General features: G+C 39.1%; 1 protein-coding gene across 1 annotated transcript; it reads left to right on the top strand.

Moving 5' to 3' along the window:
- Positions 1 to 13,424: 13,424 nt before the first annotated feature.
- LOC100706220 (trace amine-associated receptor 13c-like) lies at positions 13,425 to 14,754 on the top strand. Its single transcript, XM_003449567.3, has 2 exons — positions 13,425 to 13,588; positions 13,941 to 14,754. Exons 1-2 carry the CDS (start codon positions 13,425 to 13,427, stop codon positions 14,752 to 14,754), a joined length of 978 nt encoding a protein of 325 aa, XP_003449615.1.
- Positions 14,755 to 24,253: the final 9,499 nt, after the last annotated feature.

Here is a 24,253-nt window from a genome sequence, read left to right as displayed (position 1 = left end):
CTACTACAACCCCAAAACATTACCCCCTCCTCCCAACACCCAGTCTTACTAGTCCAGGACACTGGACTTAAGCAAATGGCCAGAATGGCTAACCCTAGGAGGCGGAGAACTTGTAGAGGGAGTCCTAGTCCTAGGATGAGGCTGGGGTGGGCGGCCAGGAAAGGCTGAAGAAAACTTGAGCTCTGGTGGTCGAGAGGTGCTTCTAGAGGGAAAACCAGAGTCCATTAACCATGGGGAAGGTGGTCAGCCGCGGTCTGGGGCCTAGGCCGGCGCTACTTGATCATCCACAAGAGCATGAGCTGGTTTAAGTCTGTCAACACATACAGTCTCTCTATGACCGTCAAATTTCAAAACAAATTATCCTACCAGAATGACTGTGGCGAAAGTAAAAGTCTGTGTTTGTATGTGCAGGTTTTATTATATTTTTTACATCACTCTTCCCCTAAAAGACTTCCTGATTAAAACAGCCAGGTATAATTCCTGCTATGGAGAGTGTGTATTTGTCATCAATGATATTACAGGAACTGCTGACCTTATTTTTATCTTTTTTTGTTCCAGTTACTGTCATCATACTTCTGTATATGAGGCTCGTGCCATGCGCTCTCATGTTACAGCTGTGACGCCTCAGCGTTCACTGACTGAAAAAAACAAATCTGAGTTGAAAGCAGCCAGGACTATTGGGATTTTTTTTAGTTGTGTTTCCACTTTGTTTCTGCCCATATTACTGTGTTATAAGGGATGACTTTAGCTCATTCAATTTTTTTTCTAATTTCTGGTTTCTTGAGAAGTTAAGAATTCTTGAGAAAGAATGTTAACTTAAGTGCTTTATGTTTATCTGTTGTTTATAATAATCTACCACTGTTATTCTGTTTCATAAGAACTGTATTACCATACCTGTCATTTTAAAGACCTATATCACGTAATGACACAAAGAAATATTAGAGGTCCACAGCACTAGTTCTGCATAACACAGCAATTGTTTTAAATACACACAGAGAGAAATTGCTCTTTTACAGTTCCAGAGATTAAAAGAAAAAATGACAATAACACAAAAGTATAGAGCAGATAAAGCTTTTTTCTTATTTTATATCATTTATATACATTAAAAATCATCAACAAAATTAATGTCATGTAGTATAAAATAATAACAGATAGATGCCATAACAATATGGCTCCATAGTGTAGTCATAATACATTTGCATGGCAAGCCAAAAGTTGCTGGTTCATTTCCACACAAATTCCTTTTGTGTTACATCAGGTAACATGAAACTCTGCCAAATCAAACACGCAGTGCTAACTGCTGTAATGGCCCCTTCTGACAAGGGAGCAACTGAGAGTAGCCAAGTGTAAAATAATTATAGAAACCCACTTCCCAAAAAGGTGTGACACTGTTTTGATTCTAAGTAGAAACTGACTCCAACAATTTGCAAAATTCTCTCAAGGAAATCACTGCATGGGATCAGGAACACAACATACAGACCATCATGGTGTCCACACATTAAATGTTGATTATATCAAGTCATATGTGAACATGATCCAAAAATGCTGCCAGACCTGACAGTCCAGACCTTTTAACAAATGAAAAAGTTCAGAATATATTGAAATGAAAAATACAACAAGGAAGGCCCAGGACTGAGCATCTAGAATATCAGACTAGAATGGGACAACATTCCTCTCCCAATTGTCCAGCAACAGGTCTCCTCCTCTAAAGGTTTACAGCCTGTTTTTAAAAGAAGAGATGATGCTACAGAGTGGCAAACATGGTTTTTATCTCTTTTTTTGAGATGTGATTCTGCCATCAAATTTAAAAAGAGCTAAAATTTTACAAAATAAAGAAAAATAAAAACCAGATTCAGCTGGCTTGTGCAGGGCCTGAATAAGACCTTAAAGTCCTTAATTTGTAAATTCATTCAAGAGGATAAATGCAATTGGTATTGCTGGTGTGGCGGAGCTTTGGTCCCTGGCTCAGCTGCAGGGGAGGGATGGTGCAGTGAGCTCAAGCGGGGCGGTGCCGAGTAGGCAAGTGAGGCCACAGGTGGTGGCGATTGTACTGATGGGAGTCTCTCTGTTTCCTTTATAGTGAGGTGAGAGACCAGGTTTGCCGCTTTTGCAAGGTGAATCAAATGTCACAGTTTGATGCTTATCCCACGCCACAAGTCAACGACTTCCTGGACTGGTTGGGCACTGGTTAAACAGAGAGTTTATTCATCATTTAGTCAATATTGGAGTGTGGCAAAAAAAGGAAAGAAATATGACAACTCATACCCTAGACCCAATAGAAATTTAATAGACTGGTACTTAGCATCTTTCTGCTTAGCTGAGTTATTAATCCACTTTCTTCTGCAAGTCTCATTCAAGCAGCCTTTATAACATTTACACACACTCACACTCTGCTGGAGTATCTTGCCTAAGGATACTTCATCAGGTGGACTGGATGACTCTGGGATTAATCCACTGACCTTGAGACTGTAGTTTGATAAAAGATGACTTATAACTGCATAGCTCTCAATATTTTATTACTCCAAAAGATGGTAGACATGCTGTGTCATGGTCCGGGTTAGTGCGGGTTTTTCCCACAGCACTGGGCTCCACCTTTGGGCTGAGACTCCAAATAGCCTTTACACCTGACTGCAATTAAATCACTGGCATTTATGACCAGCACTGACAGAGTTGGCCGACGGCCTGGACAGGCCCGGTAACAATCTCCTGCAGATCACCTCTCATAGACCAAGGCAAGGTAATGATAGAGGGAGGAAGGAGTGAGTGGAGTAGTATAGATGATTGTGAAGAGGAGGAGGTTGGCGGACAGTGTGAAGAGAATGAAGGGGAGTGGAGGGCAGGGCTAGTGAAAGGAAAAGGAAAAAGAGAGGTGACGGTAGTTCAGAAAGCTGTGATAGTGAAGGTAAAGGGGAAGGAGCAAATCTAACCATGAATGTCATCTTGAGGTTTGAGGAGGAGGGAGTAAAGAGAATAGATACACTTAAGTTGACAAGAGTGCTTAGAGCACAAGTGGGGGAAATTGAGTATGCTAAGGTACTTAGAGGTGGTAATCTACTGATTGGCTGTAATACAGAAGTGCAATTGGAAAAAGCAAGGAAACTGATGGGTGTGTGTAAAGTTAAAGTGAAAAATACAGCAAGGGTTGGGGAAAGGGGAGTCAATGGAAGTAAAGGAGTCATTGTGGAAGTACTGGTAACCGTAAGTATGAAGGACCTGGTGGAGAATTTAAAGTTAAAAAATGGTGAGGTTAAAGGGGTAAGGAGAATGACTAGAGGTCCAGAGAAAGTGGAAACAGAAACTGTGGTGGTGGAGTCTGAGACTTGTATGGGTTTCTAAGGCTCAGTGTGAGGGAATTTGTACTCAAGCCACTGAGATGTTTTGATTGCCAAGAATTTGGACATATTGCCAAGGTGTACAAAGGGAAGTGTGTGCTCGATGTTCTGAGGACAATGAGCATGGAAAGTGTGGGATGGAAGTTAAGCCAAAATGTTGTAGTTATGGCGGAGAACATAGTGTTGCTTTTTGAGGGTGTGAAGGGATGAAACAGCAGACAGCTGTTCAAAAGACGAGGGTCGTGCAAAAAGTGACATATGCAGAACCGTGTAAAACGGCTGAGAAAGAGAGGCAGACTGGGAATCCCAGGCTGGTGGACGAGAAAGTACTGGAAAAGGTTATGGGGATGGTAGAAAGGAAAATGGAGGAAGAGAAGAAGAAGATGGTGACATTCATTGCAGGGATAATAAATGCAACGTCAGATGTAAAGTCAAAGACAGAGAAGATTCAGATTATTGTTAAAGCAGCATGTCATAGTTTGGACATAAAGAATATCAGATGGGAGGATATTAGAGGGGAACTTACCAGTCAGGTGAGCCAGGGGGGATAGTGTGGTGGTTAACTTTTCTTGTAACCATCTTAATCTTGCAGTGGAATGCAAGGAGTCTTTTGGAGAATGGCCAAGATTTTAAGAAGTTTGTATATGACCAAATGGAAAAGCCTGACATCATCTGTGTTCAGGAAACATGGTTAAAGCCTTGTTTGGACTTTAGGGTGTATGGATATATAGCAGTTAGATATGATAGGGAAGAGGGAAATGGAGGGGGGTGTCTGACATTGATTAAGGAAGGCATACCATATAGGAAAATTGGAAGGAAGGGGGAGTTGGAGTAGGTTGGGGTTGAGGTATGGTTGGGAAGGAAGGTGATTATGATTATTAATTTCTACAATCCTTGTAAAAAGCTGGAAATAAGTAAGCTGGAAGAAATGGGTATGAAAGGAAACATTATATGAAGTGGAGATTTTAATGCACATCAATAACTGTGGGGGTCTGATGGTCTGATGGGGCGACCGTGGTTCAGGGGGTTCATCAAGCTCATCTTGTAACTAGAAGGTTGACAGTTCGATCCCCAGCTCTGTCAGTCTTGGTCATGTGTCCTTGGGCAACACACTTCACCTATCGCCTACTGGTGATGGGCCGATGGCACGATATGGCAGCCTCGCTTCTGTCAGTCTGCCCCAGGGCAGTTGTGGCTACAACGGTAGCTTGTCTCCACCAGTGTGTGAATGTGAGAGTGAATGAATAGTGGAATTGTAGAAAGCGCTATATAAATGCAATCCATTATTATTATTATTATTATATTTATTATTACGGACTATAACGGTGCAGTATTAGAGGAATTTTTGGATGATGATAATAATCTTGTGTGTTTGAATGATGGGAAGAAGACAAGAATTGATATGACATCTGGTAAGGAATCGGTGTTAGATTTAACATTTGCATCTAGTTCGTTGGCTCCATTATGTGAGTGGCAAGTAAAGAATAAGTCCTTTGGTAGTGATCACTATCTGGTAGTTAGGAGAATAAGGGTAGTTCAAGTTCGGGTACCTGAAACAGTAGGAGGGAAGTGGGTGTTTGGGAAGGCGAGATGGGGGGATTTTAGTAGACTATGTAAGAGGAAGCTGTTACAGATTCAAAATCACTTGAGTGTTGAAAGAATGAGTCAAGAGATAAGTCAAAGTATTTTAATTATTAAGTTAATATTATTTATTAGGTGTGGCAAGTAGGGCGTCTCCCAAGTAGCTAGGTGTAGGTGGGGAGAAATTTAACAGATGAGGGTAAACGGGGAAGAAAGAAGACAAAAAGAAGGAATCTTGAGGCGCTACTCCTAACCCTAACCCTCATGGCTACATAATAAAGAAGCAATAATTATGCCAGTAAAGAAACCTGGGAAGAACCATAGTTATCCAGGGAACTATAGGCCCATTGCTCTGACTTCTAATGTGAGTAAAGTGATGGTAAAGATGGTGAATGATGGGTTGGTTCACTTCTTAGAGTCAAAAAATATGTTAGCATCGTACCAGATTGGCTTTCGTAGGGGAAGAGGGGTTATGGATCCGTTTTTATGTCTGGAGGATGAAATTAGGAAGGCACAGATTAATAAAGAAGTGGTAGTGGCTGTGTTCTTTGATGTAGAAAAGGCATATGATATGCTCTGGAGAGAGGGTTTAATGATTAAATTGTATGGTTTAGGAATAGGAGGACGGATGTTTAATTGGATATGGGATTTCTTATGTGGCAGAACCATACAAGTTAAGACACATGTGTCAGAGCCATGCAAAACAGAAAATGGAACCCCACAGGGAAGTGTAATATGTCCAACATTGTTTTCAGTTATGATGAATGATATTTTTAAAGAGATATCTGATAGTTATGGTAAATTACTTTTCGCTGATGACGGAGTGTTATGGGTAAGAGCAGGGCTGGACTGGGACAAAAAATTGGCCCGGGCATTTTGACTAGAGACCGGCCCACCAGGTATTATAGGAAAAGCCATAAACCCATGAAAACAAATGCTGTTGTGAAAGTGATGTACACTGTTTTGTTGGTATATATGTATGATTTCTATACATTTTACATCAGATAAAAACTTTGATTGTAGGATTCAGATAATTATTTAATGAAAGCTAGACATTTTAAATGAGAATAAGAAAGAAAAGTATTTCTTTGTGCCCCCCTTTCCCTGTTAATGCCCTACCTGGCCCCCTGGCAAAACTTTGCTAGACCCACCCCTGCACAGTTACCAGCTGTCAGCTTCTTAGAAAAGGATCCTGGTGTTATTTGTCTCTCAGAAACAGTTCATAACTTTCCTTCAACTCATTCATGTCACCTAAAAGGTGTCGGGAGTTTTCCTGTATTGCAACTCAGGTCAGAATAAAGACGCTCAGACAGGTTAACGTGTACACGGGTGAGACTCACGGAGACTCTCACACCCCTGGAACAGTTGTCAGGCTTTATTTATACACCTCAAGCATATTCGTGTAGCATGTACAGGAAGAGATAAAATAGAACCGTGCTGCATGCAGGCTTCCTGTTGAACAGAGCGTAACTTCTCTATTTAAGCTGAATACTGAAAGAGCAAACACATCTAGATAATGAAATGTACCTTTAAGCATAACATAATAAAAATCCTAAAAAATCCCTTAACATTCCCTCCTGTTGTTTGATCTTTCCTTCTATAGATGTACATAGCAACCACTAACATTATATCAGTCTATGGCCACTTGTAAACATTTTTAGCCAAGACATCATAAAATAGTGGGTTTTGTGAGTATGTTATATCCAAGTGTCTATCTCATTATCACCTTCTTCATTCTGTGACAGGGTGATGTAAGCATGAATTGAAGCAGTTACCATGTTTGATACCATGTCCTTCAAACAAGGTTTGACACATGAAGTGAAAAGACACAATAACAGTAGAAGAACACCAACAAAAACAAGTCCTTTGATCAGCAGGGACTTCCAAGAGCCATTTAAAAGCCACGTAAGCCAGTCTTCTGTGTTTGTGGCATAGTCTCGTTGTTGTGCATCCCGAAGTTGTCTGAGTGTTTTCAAAGCATCAGTCATGTTGGATGAGTGCACATTATCTGGAATGTATGTGCAACATGTGTTGTTAAAGAGGACACATAGTCCTCCTTTCTCGGCAAGAATCATGTCCAATGCTACCCTGTGTTGCATTACTGCAATGCGCAGAGCATCAATTTCTTGATCCTGTTCGTCGTTGATTTTACATGAAGCATTCAGAAAAAGTCCAAAACGGTAGTTTAGAGTCTCTATCCTTAAAGCGTGTTTTCCTACCCCCACCCATGGGAAGAGTGCGTGAGTAACTTTTTGTCTTTCAGTCCAAAGTTTAAATTCCTCTGGGACATCGGAACCCCACATGGAATCATGCTGCTTGAGGTCTGGGGTGCTTTGTCTCTTCCTTGTTGTTGACGTTGAAGTTGACGTGGCGTCCATGGTTATCTTGAAAGTGTGGTCAGATATGAAAATGGGAGGGCACTGACCTGTCCAATTCCCAGGAAGGATAAAATAGGCCCGTTGGCCACAGAGCCAGGCCATTCCTTGCACCCAATAGGTGCCATTTGAGATGTTGCTGCTCTTCACGGGCCCTCCAGGAGCGTGTGTCTGTACTGCTTTGCAGTTGGTGGTGTTTCCACCAAATTGTGCCACAGTTTGAGCCAATGATATCGATACTCCAAATAGATTTAGAGTTAGAAATAGATTTAGAGTTAGAAAGCCTAAAAACGGCTGCACCTGTTTTGGCGGGAAAATCATGCTGTTAACAGCGCCTGTTCACTTGCTGCTGCTGCTGTCTGTCTGTGTGTGTGTGTGTGTGTGTGTGTTTGTGTGTGTGTGTGACAGAGAGAGAGGGAGAGAGAGCCTTTTTATGGGATCATCTCATTGTAAGATTCAAATTCAATATATTTAGACTGGTTGACTGAATTGGATCTTGTGTGTGTGTCTCTCTGTGCATGTGTGTTTCCATATGTGTCCATATTTGTGATTGTGTGGCTGTTATATTTTTTTTTGCGGATTTTTTTCATTTAACAATTATATTTGAGGGACCCTTAGCATGTTCAACATTTTTTCAGCTGTTCATTTTGCTTTTCCAATTTTTCTATTTAAGTTATTACTATTGTGCTAAATCATACTATTTCTGCTATTTTATAAGATTTGTGCTAAATATAGTATTTCTGCCAAATATAGTATTTCTGTCGAATTACAGCATTTCTGCTATGTTGTACTGTTTCTCTAAATCATAGTATTTCTGTAATGTTTAAGAATGTTTGGCTAAATATATTATTTCTGTTATCTTATACTATTTCTCCTAAATTCTTGTATTTTTGAGAAGTTATCGTGTTTCTGGTAAGTTATAATATTTCTGCTAAGTTCTGCTATGCTATTGTATTTCTGCCAAGTATTATGTTTCCTCTAAGATATTGCAGTTCTGCTAAGTTACTACATTTTAGCAAAGTTCCTTTGCTTCTGCAAAGTTTTTACAATTTCTGCAACTTTTCAGCTTTTTCAGCTAGTTTTAGCAGACAGCTTCAGCTTTAAAGCATCCACACAGCATTTTCGCAGGAAATGCAAATTTTTCTAGTTCCCATTGTTTTCAAGAAAGACTGGGAATGATTTAGCCTTACTTCTGTGCTTCACTTTCAGGTCAACCCAGAATCATTCGTCACATGTGCCATTTCGTAGTCCTATCTGGAGAGGTTCCTCATGGTTGACCACGACTCCCTGGAATTGATACCCAAGGCTGGCGTAGCTTGCGGCACACTTTGCCTGAATTATGTCCATTGCCTTCGTGTACAAGGTGGCGTACTGTGTCGTTGGGGGCATATAGGACAAAAACATAGCAGTCTTTCCTGGGTGTGCTGTCATGTATATATCGATACCATGCATTGTTCATCCATGGGTGAATGTGGTCTTGTGTCATGTCACGAAGATGTGAGTTGTCATGTGTCCATCTTGTCTGCAGGTGGTGTTGTTCATCTTCTTTCTTTCGGGTGAGTGTTAATAAACTCACCAGGAGTGCAACATTAGCCACTAGGAGGACGAGTGTCTTCATGATGACCAGACACACCTGTGACCTCTGATGAGTAGACTACCGGCAAGAAGAAGAGGGCGGGGTGTACCCGATCAGCCCTCCCTCCACCAATAGATCACCAGGAGTTAGGGGTGTCGGCGTCTAAACGTTTAGGTTGTCACTCACTTTTTTGCAGTGGCTTTGATGAATTTGCTGATTTTGCAGGCAGTTGGTGTGGTGAGTAGCACTTGACAAGGCCCTTCCCACCTTGGTGAGCTCCAATTTTGCCCTTGGAGTACTTTGATCAATCACCTGGTTTCACCCTGCAAGACACTGGAGAGATATCACTCGGCAGTTGGTTGTTTAGAACAATCTCTTTATTTTCAAGTAATTTAGTCATCCATTCGGCTAGTGTAGTTTCTCTTATTGACTTATCTATGGGCTCACTTGTGATTGGTAGTGGAAATGGTCTACCGTGAATGATTTCAAAAGATGTGAATTTCTGAGAACTTTGTGTCAGTCTCATCCACATTTTTACCAGGCCTATACACTCAGGCCATGGTCTCCCTGTTTCTTCCATGCATTTTCTCAGCCTCTGTTTTATTGTGCCGTTAGTTCTTTCCACTAGTCCGGCACTTTGTGGGTGGTAAGCACAGTGGTGTTTGATGCTGAATCCTAGTGCTTCAGAGACCTTACTGATTACTTCATTAACAAAATGTGTCCCATTGTCTGTCCTTATCAGAGTGGGGATGCCATATGTTGGAATGAAATGGTTGCACAAACATTTTGCTACTGAGATGGCGTCTGCTTTTTTTTACTGGATAGACTTCTGGCCATTTTGAGAATATGTCTATGATCACTAGAGCGTATTTTGAGCCTTGGTAGCTTTAGCTGTTGTATACAGGGTTTGGCTCATTAGTTGTTAGTATAGGTTTGCTCTTCATCTTAACAAAGTCTCATCTAAGATGACAGGTTTACAAGCAGGTGTAGTTATTTCCTTATTTTCTTCATCTCATATATCATTGTACTGAGTTTGAGCAAACCTTAAGCTTGAATCAGACTACTTTTAACAATCATCCACCTCACATCATAACTGACTGAGGTGCCTCTTCTTATTAATAGTATGTCATTATTAATGTTATCATTGTATTGTTTTTCCTTTTCTATAACAGCAATAGTATATTACAATACACTACTTTACTACTAATATACAATAGTTTATTATTTTATATTTTATTATGTATCCATCACGGGTCTGTGTGAATCTGCAGCTTCACACCTTCCCAAGCTGGAGACACACTTTCCTTGGCTGAACAATGACACAGCCGTAATATACCTTATGCATCTCTCTTTTTTATTTGATATATTTTCGTGTGAATTATCTGGTTTCATGCATTCTATTCATTCAGCTTGGTTGTCTTCCCAATTTTGTTTCATTTGTTAGTACCAATTTAGAGGTTGTTATCCTTCCTATTATCAGTTTGAATACATTAGATAAGCTCTAATTTAATTTAACCTTTTGTTTATTCCACTACATTCCTCTTTCCATGCTTTAAAATATTACAACTCTTGTGTACGCTTTTTCTTTTTAGGATCCTTTTCAGTATTTATTTCTGCTTGGAGGGTTTCTTTTAATTTAGTCAATGCGGAGGGGCTACATTTTCCCTCCCACGTGGGACATTTTGTTTTCTTAGGATTTCTTCATCTACATGCACCAATTTGTCCGGCGCCTGGACATTTTTTCTCTAACCACTGCTCGTCAGCAGTGAGTTTTGAAGCTTCGTTACCCATTCTAATCCTTTACAACTACACAACTGCGGCACCCTCTCTGGCACGAGAATCGAGAGAGGTAGTTGACACGGTCTTCTACTTTCAAGCTATTCTTGAAAGCGGTGTCAGCTTTACGTGATGAAACACGACCTTTTTCTCTTTTCACCAGTACTCGGGTGGCCTACAGCAAACAAATTAGTGGAATAGTTCAGCCTCCTTATTGTGCTGTAAAATCAACTTCTTCCACCAACAAAAATAAAACAATAAATACCTTTATACGCGCGCTACCTTTACCCACTACGGGGGAGCTACCAGTCCCAGACGAGCTCTATCTTTATTTCAAAACGCTACCAGCCCCTCTCGGGCGAGCCTACTTTACCCACTACGGGGGAGCTACCAGTCCCAGACGCGCTCTATCTTTATTTTAAAATGCTACCAGCCCCTCTCGGGCGAGCCTACTTTACCCACTACAGGGGAGCTACCAGTCCCAGACGAGCTCTATCTTTATTTTAAAACGCTACCAGCCCCTCTCGGGCGAGCCTACTACGATTTTTCGCAACGTCTTTCAGAGTGTCAATATTCACCTGTTTGCTGATTAATTGCCGGGTTGTCAGGTCCCCCTCATCGACCCCCACCGTCGTGGACCACTTTTAAGAATGCTGGCCAGAACCCGAATTCACGCTTCTGGTCTTTTATCCTCTACCTAGAGAGGAGCTGTCGACAGACTTCAGCGCGGGCTCCTCACGACGTCAGGACTCGATGAGGTTTTCCCGTGGGGTCACACAAAAGTGTTATGTCCCATCCGGCTCGAAGGACCAAGAAATGTCAGGAGTTTTCCTGTATATCAACTCAGGTCAGAATAAAGACGCTCTGACAGGTTAACGTGTACACGGGTGAGACTCACGGAGACTCTCACACCCCTGGAACAGTTGTCAGGCTTTATTTATACACCTCAAGCATATTCGTGTAGCATGTACAGGAAGAGATAAAATAGAACTGTGCTGCATGCAGGCTTCCTGTTGAACAGAGCGTAACTTCTCTATTTAAGCTGAATACTGAAAGAGCAAACACATCTAGATAATGAAATGTACCTTTAAGCATAACATAATAAAAATCCTAAAATCCTAAAAAATCCCTTAACAAAGGTAAACCTGTTTCTCCATCACCTGTTCAGCTCTGATGATTCAGTAAGGACATCTCCTTCATCTTCATGTTTCTCTCTTACCACATATCCAAACCGATATCATGACCAGCAGCTTTACAGCTGTGGCTCCAGCAAACATCAGCTGATACTAGAAAGTAATATTAAATCAGTTCTAACAACAGCTGATCAAGCTTAAAAGTGCCGCTGTTGTTTAGCGCGACATCCGCTGGTTTCCTCTTTCTGGTGCAAAGTGGGCTCTTCTTGTTATAGTAACTCTGTCTACCTCCACTCAGGCCGCTGTCTGTCTTTCCCCTCCCCAGGATCCGTTCATGGACTTTGAAACATGAAACCCAAACTATGAGCTATTGCTAGATTCCATAGTTTTGTCTCATAGTTCATAGTTTTCTACCTCACCTCATAGATCATAGCCTTCAGAATTGCATTGTTATCAGATTAGTCACTGTAAATAAGGCACTGTATCCACGTTAGGTTTGCCTCCGTCTGTGTCTGCACGTGAGTCCACACACATAACCTGCCCCTTTCGGTCGTAACAGGCAGGTTTTCGATTCATTTTCAAAACAGTTTTGTTAACGATCTTCTAGGTGTTTCTAACATTGAATTTAAATGTCCTTAATATATGGCACACTCTTACCATCTGTGAATTAAACTCTACAACTAATCCCAAGTCATGACATTTTTTCACTTCCATAGCAATATGCTGGCTCCATTACTCAGTGCATAATTTACTATTCCCAAACATCATCAATATTTGCCAACACACGATGAAATGTGTGGCTCTTCTCTAAACTGCATGAATTTTATCTTAGGTGCAGTCTAAGCTGTGACCCCTGTTCAGTTCATTCTCTACTAATCAGCACATCTGCAACTGCAGCTTTCTACCTACCTAAATTAATATTTATTTGCAGCTGGTATCCCTGAAGTAACCCTGCTACATTTCCCATGGATTTTCAACTCTTAGAACAAAGACCCTGCCTGATGTTGGTACAATAGCCTCATCAAAATGTATTAACAGGAGGGGTGCAACAGATGACAGGCAGGCTGTTTTCATGTCAGTCTTTTGAAGACGAGATTTAAGACAACAAAAAAGCGCAATATATAGCCAGGCCACATTATCTCAAATCCAATAAGAAGTACATGACGTACAAATCCATAGCAATGACCAATGACATGACCAACCACAGCAGCTTCAATAGAATCAATGGAGGTAAGTCTGGCAGCTACAAAAATATCCATGTTAGACATATTTGTTAAAAATAGTTGAGACTAACCAATTGTTAGGTAAGAAGATTTGATGCCTAACAATCTTTATTTAAAGACCCAGAATCTTTTAATAATTAGCAATCGGCTGCAAAGATGTGTATTTTACATAAAGGATTAACAATGAGAGTTTCCGATGCAAAAGCTAATTTCAAAATAATCTATCAAAAAATGGCAAAATTATGAATCAACTCTGCGTGAGACAGTTAGTGTGAAACAGTAATAGTGAAAAAGATTGTTTAGAGAGAAAGAGGAACATCAGTCTGTAGAATGGGAAAGAGTTAAGGGGGTGGAGTGAAAGCAGAAAGAGAAGTTATTTCTGTGTGAGGTCTTGGTCAAAAAGCTGTGGGTAGTGCAGCTCTCCAGTGATGGAGAAAGGAGCTGAGCTCTGCTTTCCACAACTCAACAGTTCCTGCAGGAAGCCGACACTTCACTGGTCCAAGGCTGTGCTGCTGACCATTGTGCTGTTCTGCATCTCTCTGATCACTGTTACTCTGAACATCTTAGTCATCATCTCAGTCTCCCACTTCAGGCACAGAATAGCTTTTCTACTGAAAGTACAGTTTAAGTTTTAGAAATGTGAAAGCTCATATTTAAATCTATGAATGAATAAAGTGCAAGAGATGACTGTTGACTAAGATTAATCATGTTTTCACTAAAGACATGTTGGAATATTTAAAACATGACATAAACTTTTGAGGTGAAATCACAGTTTAAGTTTTAGTAATTGAAATCCATTCTTTGTGTGTTTTAAACATGATTGTAATGTTTTATTTGCTTAGATTGAATCAAACCTTACCAATATAATTGGTGTTTTACCAACAGAATTTTCACTAAAGATATTTTGACATGATTAATTTGTATTATATTCTCTCTTGTTGCAGGCAGCTTCACACACCCAGTAACATCCTCCTCCCTTCTCTGGCTGTCTCAGACTTACTTGTTGGCCTCCTGTTGATGCCTTTAGAAATCTTTAGAAACACAAGCTGCTGGGTATTTGGAGATCTCATATGTTCGGTCTATTGGTATCTGAGTGGCAACATTACCTCCACTTCAACAGGGAACATAGTTCTTATATCAGTTGACCGCTATGTGGCTATTTGTGACCCCCTTCATTATCCCACCAGAATGACTGTGGTGAGAGTCAAACTTAGTGTTTGTCTGTGTTGGTTTTATTATATTTTTTACATCAGTTTTTACCTTAAAGACATCCTGATTGAACCAGGCAGGTATAATTCCTGCAAAGGAGAGTGTGTACTTGTCATCAATGATATTGCAGGGATTATTGACCTTGTCATAGCTTTTATTGTTCCAGTTTCTGTAATCATAGTTCTGTATATGAGAGTATTTGTGGTGGCTGTGTCTCAGGCTCGTGCCATGCGCTCTTGTGTCAGAGCAGTAACACTTCAGCATTCACTGAATCAAGCAAACAAATCTGAGTTGAAAGCAGCCAGGACTCTTGGGATTCTTGTAGTTGTGTTTCTTGCAAGCTTCTGTCCATTTTACTGTTACTTTTTTGTTGGAGAAAATGTGGTCAGTGATTCATCTGCATTTTTTGTGATCATTGCCTTTTATTTTAACTCTTTCCTAAACCCAATGATCTATGCCTTGTTTTATCCTTGGTTTAGAAATGCTGTTAAGCTTATCATCACTCTGCAGATCTTTAAGCGTCACAGCAGTGATACTAACATATTATAAACAACAAAAACAACAAAAATGTAAGATTTTAAATCAGTATATTTATACATCTAGTCATCTGGAAAAGAGAAAATTTGCTTTTAACTGTTTCAAGAAATGACAGACAACTGAATTTAAACATCAAAGTGCTCATAAACTTGCATAAATAAAATGGTATTTATGGTAAAACTATTTTGTTGAATAAGATAAAAAATACTGATTTGTTTCAATGATAGAAGAAATATATTAAATTTTATTTATGTATTTGAGGAAAAAAATATTTCAGTAAATTTAGAGATATAACTTTTCTATTTTCTTATTTTCTGTGTAAACCCACAAAGAATTTATTTGTGGTAAATATTATGAAGGAAATTCCTTTCCATTATTTTAATTATATTAAACTGTTGGCTCAGTGTAATTAAACATGTTTAGTGCTTCTATTTGCCTGAGCTATTATCTGCTTTTTTCATATGGCATACATATTATTTTTGCAGCCAATACAAAGAGATTCAGAGACATTAGAGGGACACAGCACAGCAATTCAATTCAGCTTTATTTATTTAGCTCCAAATTACAATAGAAGTCACCTCAAGGCAGGCCCAACTATAAAAAAAAAAAAAAAAGGAGAGTTCTAAGCCTAATCTTTAAAGTAAACAGGGTATCTCTTTTTCAAATCTGAAGTGGGAGTTGGTTCCACCAAAGATGGGCCTGAAAGCTGAAGGCTCTGGCTTACATCCTACATTTCAATAAAGCAAAGTGCTCTATTGAGATGACTATGAAGTCTTTAAGATAAGATGGAGGGTGTTAGTATTCAAGACCTTGTATGTAAGGCATTTAAATTTTAGTCCTGATGTACAGTCATAAATGAAACTAGAAAAATTTGCATTTCCTGCGAAAATGCAGTGTGGATGCTGGAACGCTGAAGCTGTCTGCTGAAACTAGCTGAAAAAGCTGAAAAGTTGCAGAAATTGTAAAAACTTTGCAGAAGCAAAGGAACTTTGCTAAAATGTAGTGACTTAGCAGAACTGCAATATCTTAGAGGAAACATAATACTTGGCAGAAATACAATAGCATAGCAGAACTTAGCAGAAATATTGTAACTTACCAGAAACACGATAACTTCTCAAAAATACAAGAATTTAGGAGAAATAGTATAAGATAACAGAAAGAATATATTTAGCCAAACATTCTTAAACATTACAGAAATACTATGATTTAGAAAAACAGTACAACATTGCAGAAATGGTGCGATTTACCAGAGATACTGTAATTTACTATTAATATTGAAATTTAAAAAAAATACTATGTTTTAGCACAAATATTGTAATTTGACAGAAATACTATCAATCGGCAGAAATACTATGTTTCAGCAGAAATACTCTGGTTTAGCACAAATATTATAACAAAGCAGTAATACAATTATATAGCAGAAATGCTATATTTAGAAAGAAAAATGTAATATAGCAGAAATACTATGATTTAGCAGAAATACTATAATCAGCACATATACTGTAACATGACAGAAATTCCTCCACTTAGTAGTAATACTGTAACATAAAACAAATGTTATGATTTGGCACAAAAACCATTATTTGGCAAAATACTATGATTTAACAGAAATACAATTATGGAGGAGTAATACTTTAAAATGGGAAAAATATTGATACACACACACACATACACAGAGCCTAAAGGGAACAGTATTTGTGCCATGGAGTGTTAACAAGAATCTGAGGTCCATATTAGAAAAGCTGCTAAAATCATAAAAGTTTGCAGAATTGTAATAAATGATCAATATGAATTAGTGGTCTGTGATAGTGTATTAATTTGTAGGGGAAAAAAAACATGTTGCCCAAAGTGTAATTGAACCCACGACCTTTGGGTTGCAGACCTGTGTCATTACCAACTGCGCCACTGGGAAAGAGAGCGAATGCCTGGAAAACAGGGTGATGAGCAGTCAGAATTAGATTGCGGTGAGATGCGAAAAACGCTGTTTTTTGGAGTTACAAAACGTCGTGTAACTCAAAAACTAGGTGGACTAGAAGCATAATTCTTGTACTGGGTGAATCAGCGTACTTTCGTGTACTTTGACTGTGATTTGCATTGCTCTTTGTACATCTGTCGCTGAGATATGACGAGAGAAGAAAGGGCAGACCTCAGATATGATTGGCTGGCTGGGAAGCCGTGCAGGCCCTGATATGTAAATTTTATATGTATCAGTCCTCAAAGAGGATTAGCCGCCTGGGGACCTGGCAGAAATATATACAAATAGTATGATTAAGCATAAATACTACATTTAGTAGAAATACTATGTTTTAGCACAAATACTATAAAATGGCAGAAATACTATAATTAAGCAGAAATACTATATTTGGCAGAAACACTATAGTTAGTACAAATCTTATGAAATAGCAGAAATAGTATGATTTAGCAGAAATGCTGTATTTGGCACAAATCTCATAAAATAGCAGAAATAGTATGATTTAGCAGAAATGCTGTATTTAGCACAAATACTGAAAAGCAGCAGAAATGCTATGACTTAGCACAACAGTAATAACTTATAGAAAAATTGGAAAAGCAAAATGGACAGCTGGAAAAATCCTGAACATGCTAAGGGTACCTCAAATCTAATTGTTAATTGAAAAAAAAAATCAGCAAAAAAAAGTATAACAGTCACACAATCACAAATATGGGCACATATGCAAACACACATGCACAGAGAGACACACACAGGACCAAATTCAGTGAACCAGTCTAAATATATTGAATTTAAGTGATATAATAAGATGCTCCCATCAAAAGGCTCTCTCTCGCTCTCTCTCTCACACACAAACACACACACACACACACACACACACACACACACACACACACACACACACACACACACACACACACACACACACACACAGAGCGTAAAGGGAACAGTATTTGTGCCATGGAGTGTTAACAAGAATCTGAGGTCCATATTACAAAAGCTGCTAAAATCATAAAAGGTTGCAGAATTGTAATAAATGATGAATATGAATTAGTGGTCTGTGATAGTGTATTAATTTGTAGGGAAAAAACAAATGTTGCCCTAGGTGTAATTGAACCCACGACCTTTGGGTTGCAGACCTGTGTCATTACCAACTGCGCCACTGGGAAAGAGAGCGAGAACCTGGAAAACAGGGTGATGAGCAGTCAGAATTAGATTGCGGTGAGAGGCGAAAAACGCCGTTTTTTGCAGTTACAAAACGTCGTGTAACTCAAAAACTAGGTGGACTAGAAGCATAATTCTTGTACTGGGTGAATCAGCGGACCTTGGTGTACTTTGACTGTGATTTGCATTGCTCTTTGTACATCTGTCGCTGAGATATGACGAGAGAAGAAAGGGCAGACCTCAGATATGATTGGCTGGCTGGGAAGCCGTGCAGGCCCTGATATGTATTTGTATGTATGAGTCCTCACAGAGGATTAGCTGCCTGGGGACGTGGCAGAAATATATAGAAATAGTATGATTAAGCATAAATACTACATTTTTTAGAAAAACTATATTAAGCACAAATCCTATAAAAAGCAGAAATACTATATTAAGCAATATAAATATCCTCTAAAAATCCTATAAAAAGCAGTAAAACTGTACTATGATTTGGTAGAAAAACCCTAATTAATCAAAAATACTAAATTTGGCAGAAATAGCAGAAACACTATATTTAGCACAAATCTGATGAAATAGCAGACATAGTATGATTTTGCAGAAATGCTGTATTTAGCACAAATACTGAAAAGCAGCAGAAATGCTATGACTCAACACAATAGTAATAACTTAAATAGAAAAATTGGAAAAGCAAAATGGACAGCTGAAAAAATGCTGAACATTCTAAGGGTCCCTCAAATGTAATTGTTGAATGAAAAAAAAATCAGCAAAAAAAAGTATAACAGTCACACAATCAAAAATATGTACACATATGGAAACACACATGCACAGAGAGACACACACAGGATCAAATTCAGTCAACCAGTCTAAATATATTGAATTTAAATCATACAATAAGATGCTCCCATAAAAACTCTCTCTCGCCCTCTTTCTCTCTCTCTCTGTCACACACACACACACACACACACACACACACACACACACACACAGGGAGAGAAAATCAAGTTTCCAGGTCAGTCAAGCAGCCTGGGAGCTGCTAAATTTGAATCCACCAATCAGAGAGGCTGTGTACTTTTTCCCGCCAAAACAGGTGCACCTGTTTTTACACAGACACAGCACAGAGACAGGATTTGTGCTGTCTATTTTTCATAGTCAGGATTCCCCTCAAACAAATGGCTATAATTTCCTAACCATAGGGGCAAGAATAGACCTCAGATATGATTGGCTGGCTGGGAAGCTGGCACAAATATATAGTAATAGTGTGATTAAGCATAAATACTACATTTAGCAGAAATACTGTATTAAGCACAAATCCTATAAAAAGCAGAAATACTATATTAAGCACAAATCCTATAAAAAGCAGAAATACTATATTAAGCAATATAAAAATCCTATAAAAATGGTATAAAAAGCAAAAATACTGTAATATGATTTGGTAGAAAAACTATAATTAATCAGAAATACTATATTTGGTAGAAATACTGTAATCAGCACATATACTGTAACATGACAGAAATTCCTCCACTTAGTAGTAATACTATAACATAACAGAAATGTTATGATGAGTTGAGCGGCTGGTACTCTGGTGCAGTCAGCACAATCTGGAGCTGAACACTCTTAAAACTGTAGAGATGACAGTGGACTTCAGGAGACATCCCTCAACTCTGCCCCCCCTCATCATATCAGACAGCCCTGTGTCGACTGTGGAGATCTTCAAGTTGCTGGGTACCACCATCTCCCAGGACCTGAAGTGGGAGACCAACATCAACTCCATCCTCAAAAAGACCCAGCAGAGGATGTACTTCCTGAGACAACTGGGGAAGTACAGTCTTCCACAGGAGCTGCTGATCCAGTTCTACACTGCAGTCATTGAGTCTGTCCTGTGCTCCTCCATCACAGTCTGGTATGGTGCAGCCACTAAACAGGACAGGTGCAGACTGCAGCGGACTGTACGGGCAGCAGAAAGGATCATCGGCGCCCCCCTGCCCTCCATCCAGGATCTGTACCTCTCAAGAACCAGGAAACGGGCAGGGAAAATAATCACAGACCCCTCACACCCTGGACACAGACTTTTTGATCTGCTGCCCTCTGGCACATGGTACAGAAGCCTGCAGACCAGGACCACCCGACACAGGAACAGTTTCTTTCCCCTCGCCATCTCCCTTCTAAACAGTTGAACTGTCACACTGCTCCCACTGCCAGACTGCAACTGCACCTTATGTACATTCTGTAGTATTCATTCCACCTCATTTCATTTCTGTATTTTATGTATATACGTTTAGATTAGTTATTTGTAGTTGGGTTACACAGCTTTGTGTATGTATGTGTATGCATGTGTAATGTATATATAGATACGTGTGTGTGTGGGTGCGTGTGTGTGTGTGTGAGAGATTTACATTGCTGTGCTCGAGAGCCACCATCTACTGGAACCAAATTCCTTGTATTTGTCTGCACATATACTTGGCCAATAAACACGATTCCGATGATTTGGCACAAAAACCATGATTTGGCAAAAATACTATAATTTAGCAGAAATACTATGATTGAGCAGAAGTACTAAGATGTAGTAAAAGTACTTTGATTTAAGAGAAATACAATTATGGAGGAGTAATACTTTAAAATGGGAGAAATATTGATACACACACACATTCACAGAGCCTAAAGGGAAGAGTATTTGTGCCATGGAGTGTTAAGAAGAATGTGAGGTCCATATTGGAAAAGCTGGTAAAAAGTTTGCAGAATTGTAGTAAATGATGAATATGAATTAGTGGTCTGTGATAGTGTATTAATTTGTAGGGCAAAAAACAAGTTGTCCAAGGTGGAGTTGAACCCACGACCTTCGGGTTGCAGACCTGTGTCATTACCAGCTGCGCCACTGGGAAAGACAGTGAGCTCTTGGGAAACAGGGTGATGAGCAATCAGAATTAGATCGCGGTGAGAGTCAAAGAGCGCCGTTTTTTGGAGTTACAAAACGTCGTGTAACTCAAAAACTAGGTGGACTAGAAGCATAATTCTTGTACTGGGTGAATCAGCGGACTTTGGTGTACTTTGACTGCGATTTTCATTGCCCTTTGTACATCCGTCGCTGAGATATGACGAGAGAAGAAACTGCAGACCTCAGATATGATTGGCTGGCTGGGAAGCTGGCACAAATATATAGTAATAGTGTGATTAAGCATAAATACTACATTTAGCAGAAATACTGTATTAAGCACAAATCCTATAAAAAGCAGAAATAGTATATTAAGCAATATAAATATCCTATAAGAATGGTATAAAAAGCAAAAATTCTGTAATATGATTTGGTAGAAAAACTATAATTAATCAGAAATACTATATTGGGCAGAAATACTATATTTAGCACAAATCTTATAAAATAGCAGAAATAGTATGATTCAGCACAATAGTAATAACTTAAACAGAAAAATTGGAAAAGCAAAATGGACAGCTGAAAAAATGCTGAACATGCTAAGGGTCCTTCAAATGTACTTGCTAAATGAAAAAAAACTCAGCAAAAAAAGTGTAACAGTCACACAATCACAAATATGGAAACATATGGAAACACACATGCACAGAGAGACACACACAGGATCAAATTCAGTCAACCAGTCTAAATATATTGAATTTAAATCATACAATAAGATGCTCCCATAAAAACTCTGTCTCGCCCTCTCTTTCTCTCTCTCTGTCACACACACACACACACACACACACACACACACACACACACAAGATCCAATTCAGTCAACCAGTCTAAATATATTGAATTTGAATCTTACAATGAGATCATCCCATAAAAAGGCTTTCTCTCTCTCTCTCTCTCTCTGTCACACACACACACACACACACACACACACACACACACACACACACACACACAAGATCCAATTCAGTCAAGCAGTCTAAATATATTGAATTTGAATCTTACAATGAGATCATCCCATAAAATGGCTTTCTCTCTCTCGCTCTCTCTCTCTCTCTCTCTCTCTCTCTGTCACACACACACACACACACACACACACACACACACACACACACACACACACACACACACACACACAGGGAGAGAGAAGTAAGTTTCTAGCTCAGTCAAGCAGCCTGGGAGCTGCTGAATTTGAATCCACCAATCAGAGAGCCTGTGCACTTTTTCCCGCCAAAACAGGTGCAGCCGTTTTTACACACACAGAGCACAGAGACAGGATTTCTGCAGTGAATTTCTCATAGTGAGGATTCCTCTCAAACAAATGACCATAATTTCCTAACCGTAGGGGCTAGAACGGTCATTCTTACACCGTTTTGTTCAGAAGAGATGGGGGAATCTTAAAGTGTTGACACTTTATCATTAAAATATGAATTATTGAAGATATTTGACTTCTAATGCACCATAACTGAGTAGAGGCAAGCGAAAACTGCCTTGGCTTGCCCTCAAACAACGCTTTCTAACTCTAAATCTATTTGGAGTATTGATATCATTCTTTCACCGTTAGAGACAGCAGGCTTTGGTGAACAATCATGGAAATTTTCAGGTCTCTGTTGATATCCATTAAAAAGATATGACGAGAGAAAAAAGTGGATCATTTCCAGAGTTTGAAATCTGAAGAAATCTGAGCGAGGGACGAATTTCCTACCCTCAAACAAGTCTAACTCATTTCAGAATGGTAATAGGTGAGAAAGAAATTCTTGAATTGTGAGTGTCAGGAGTGTCTGAAGATATACTGGGACAAGCCTCATGTTTTAACTTCGCTTCGTTAAGGAGATATGACGATTCGAATATGCCTCTCATTACAGAAATCAAGCTGTGATTTTGAACAAGCTCTCCATTGACTTTCTATGGGGATTTTTGAGACTTTGTGTTGGTCTGAGGAGATTTGCCAAAATTCTATAAATCTCACAACAATGATGGTGACATTTTCTGAAAGCCAGCAAAAATACCTACGTTTTGATGTATAATTTGTGGAAGTTGAGTGAAAATTGAGCAAGTAGCAAGAAGTTGTTCGGACATGAAGAGAAGACTGCAAAACCTTCAGTGGCACACTGGAAGCCAAGTGCATAGCAACCATAACAACGCATGTATTTTGTGAAAAATCACAATTTTGCAACTCAAAACTTTAAGAGGCATAAAAGTAAAACGGTAAAAGATTTGAAAAAGCTGATTTATTCCTGAATAGCCCAATAATTTGAGAACATTTTAAAGTTTGAATGGTTGTTCTACGTGAAAGTAGGAAAAAGTAGTTAAGTTTCAAAAACAAGCAAGTTTTAGCAGAATTGCGGAAGTTTCCCATTCATTTCAATGGGACAAATTAAAGGAAAAAAACGTAATATTTTAAAAAGTATAACAGTATAAAATACCAAAAGATATAGCCGGAAAGAGCAAAAATAGCAGAATATTTTAAAATTTGAACGGTGAAAATCGGCTGAAAATTGTGGAAGTAGATCCACGGCGAAAAGTGTACGGAAACACCCGGAATAATAAAGAATAAAGAGAAACAGGAACTCAATAGTGTGGATGCTTAATCAGCATCCACACAATTATCGGCACCTCAGAAAATTGTTACAATTACAAATGTTTTGGTATTGTTAGGGTTTAAAATGATTAAATAAAGCTGGTTTTTATTATTTTTATATAGACAACGCGCAATGTGCTCATAAATGAGTTGGTGTGTTTTAAGGGTCTAAAACATCATTCAGTGGTCTGACTGGACTGAAATAATGAGAATTGACATAGAGCGCAGAGGGTCTCTCTTTTTTGCTACATGCTTACACATCACACTACATAATGGTTAGAAGGATATTTTCTGGGCCAAAGGGAGTCTGAAAAGAATGTCCCGAACTAGATAAATAAATCACTGGTAGGATAATATTAAATGATCAAAGCTAGGCAGAGAGATGTTTTTGTCTCTGCCATTCCAGGAAAACGAGCACATAAGAGGTCGGGAGTGAACGAAGAGGAGGCCAAAGGGAGACATCAGGATGGTTCCGGGGAGAAGACAGTCATAATAATAATAATATATAATTGTTGCAGTATAAAACTGTATGGCCATCTGTCTTCATACTTTCGGTGAAGACAGATGGCTGTGTTCACAGAGAGGTCCAGTGCTATAAACTTGTAATTCCAACTACAGAAGCAAATTAAATCTTTTTAAACAACAGAAATTTCTCCTGTACTTCCCCTAGTGTGCCACACTAAGCATGGAGAACAGAAAGAAGAGCAGAAAATTTTCTGAGGACTTGTGTACAAAGATTTTAGAAAAAATATCAACAATCTCAAGACTACAAGTCAATCTTGGGAGATCTTAATGTTCCTTTGTCCACTGTGTGCAACATAATCAAGAAGTTCACAACACATGGCACTGTCGGGCCCCTTCCAGGGGCTGGGGGCCC

This window comes from Oreochromis niloticus, linkage group LG16, assembly GCF_001858045.2.
Source record: "Oreochromis niloticus isolate F11D_XX linkage group LG16, O_niloticus_UMD_NMBU, whole genome shotgun sequence".
NCBI lineage: Eukaryota > Metazoa > Chordata > Actinopteri > Cichliformes > Cichlidae > Oreochromis > Oreochromis niloticus.
Note: the sequence above shows the minus strand (reverse complement) of the source record. Positions and strands in the feature narration are given on the sequence as shown.

Bases quoted from the DNA above. Each gene is read 5' to 3' on its own strand.
- LOC100706220 (XM_003449567.3), top strand. From the start codon at position 13,425: ATGGAGAAAGGAGCTGAGCTCTGCTTTCCACAACTCAACAGTTCCTGC. The intron at 13,589-13,940 runs GCACAGAATAGC...CTCTTGTTGCAG, and splicing joins ATCTCAGTCTCCCACTTCAG to GCAGCTTCACACACCCAGTA.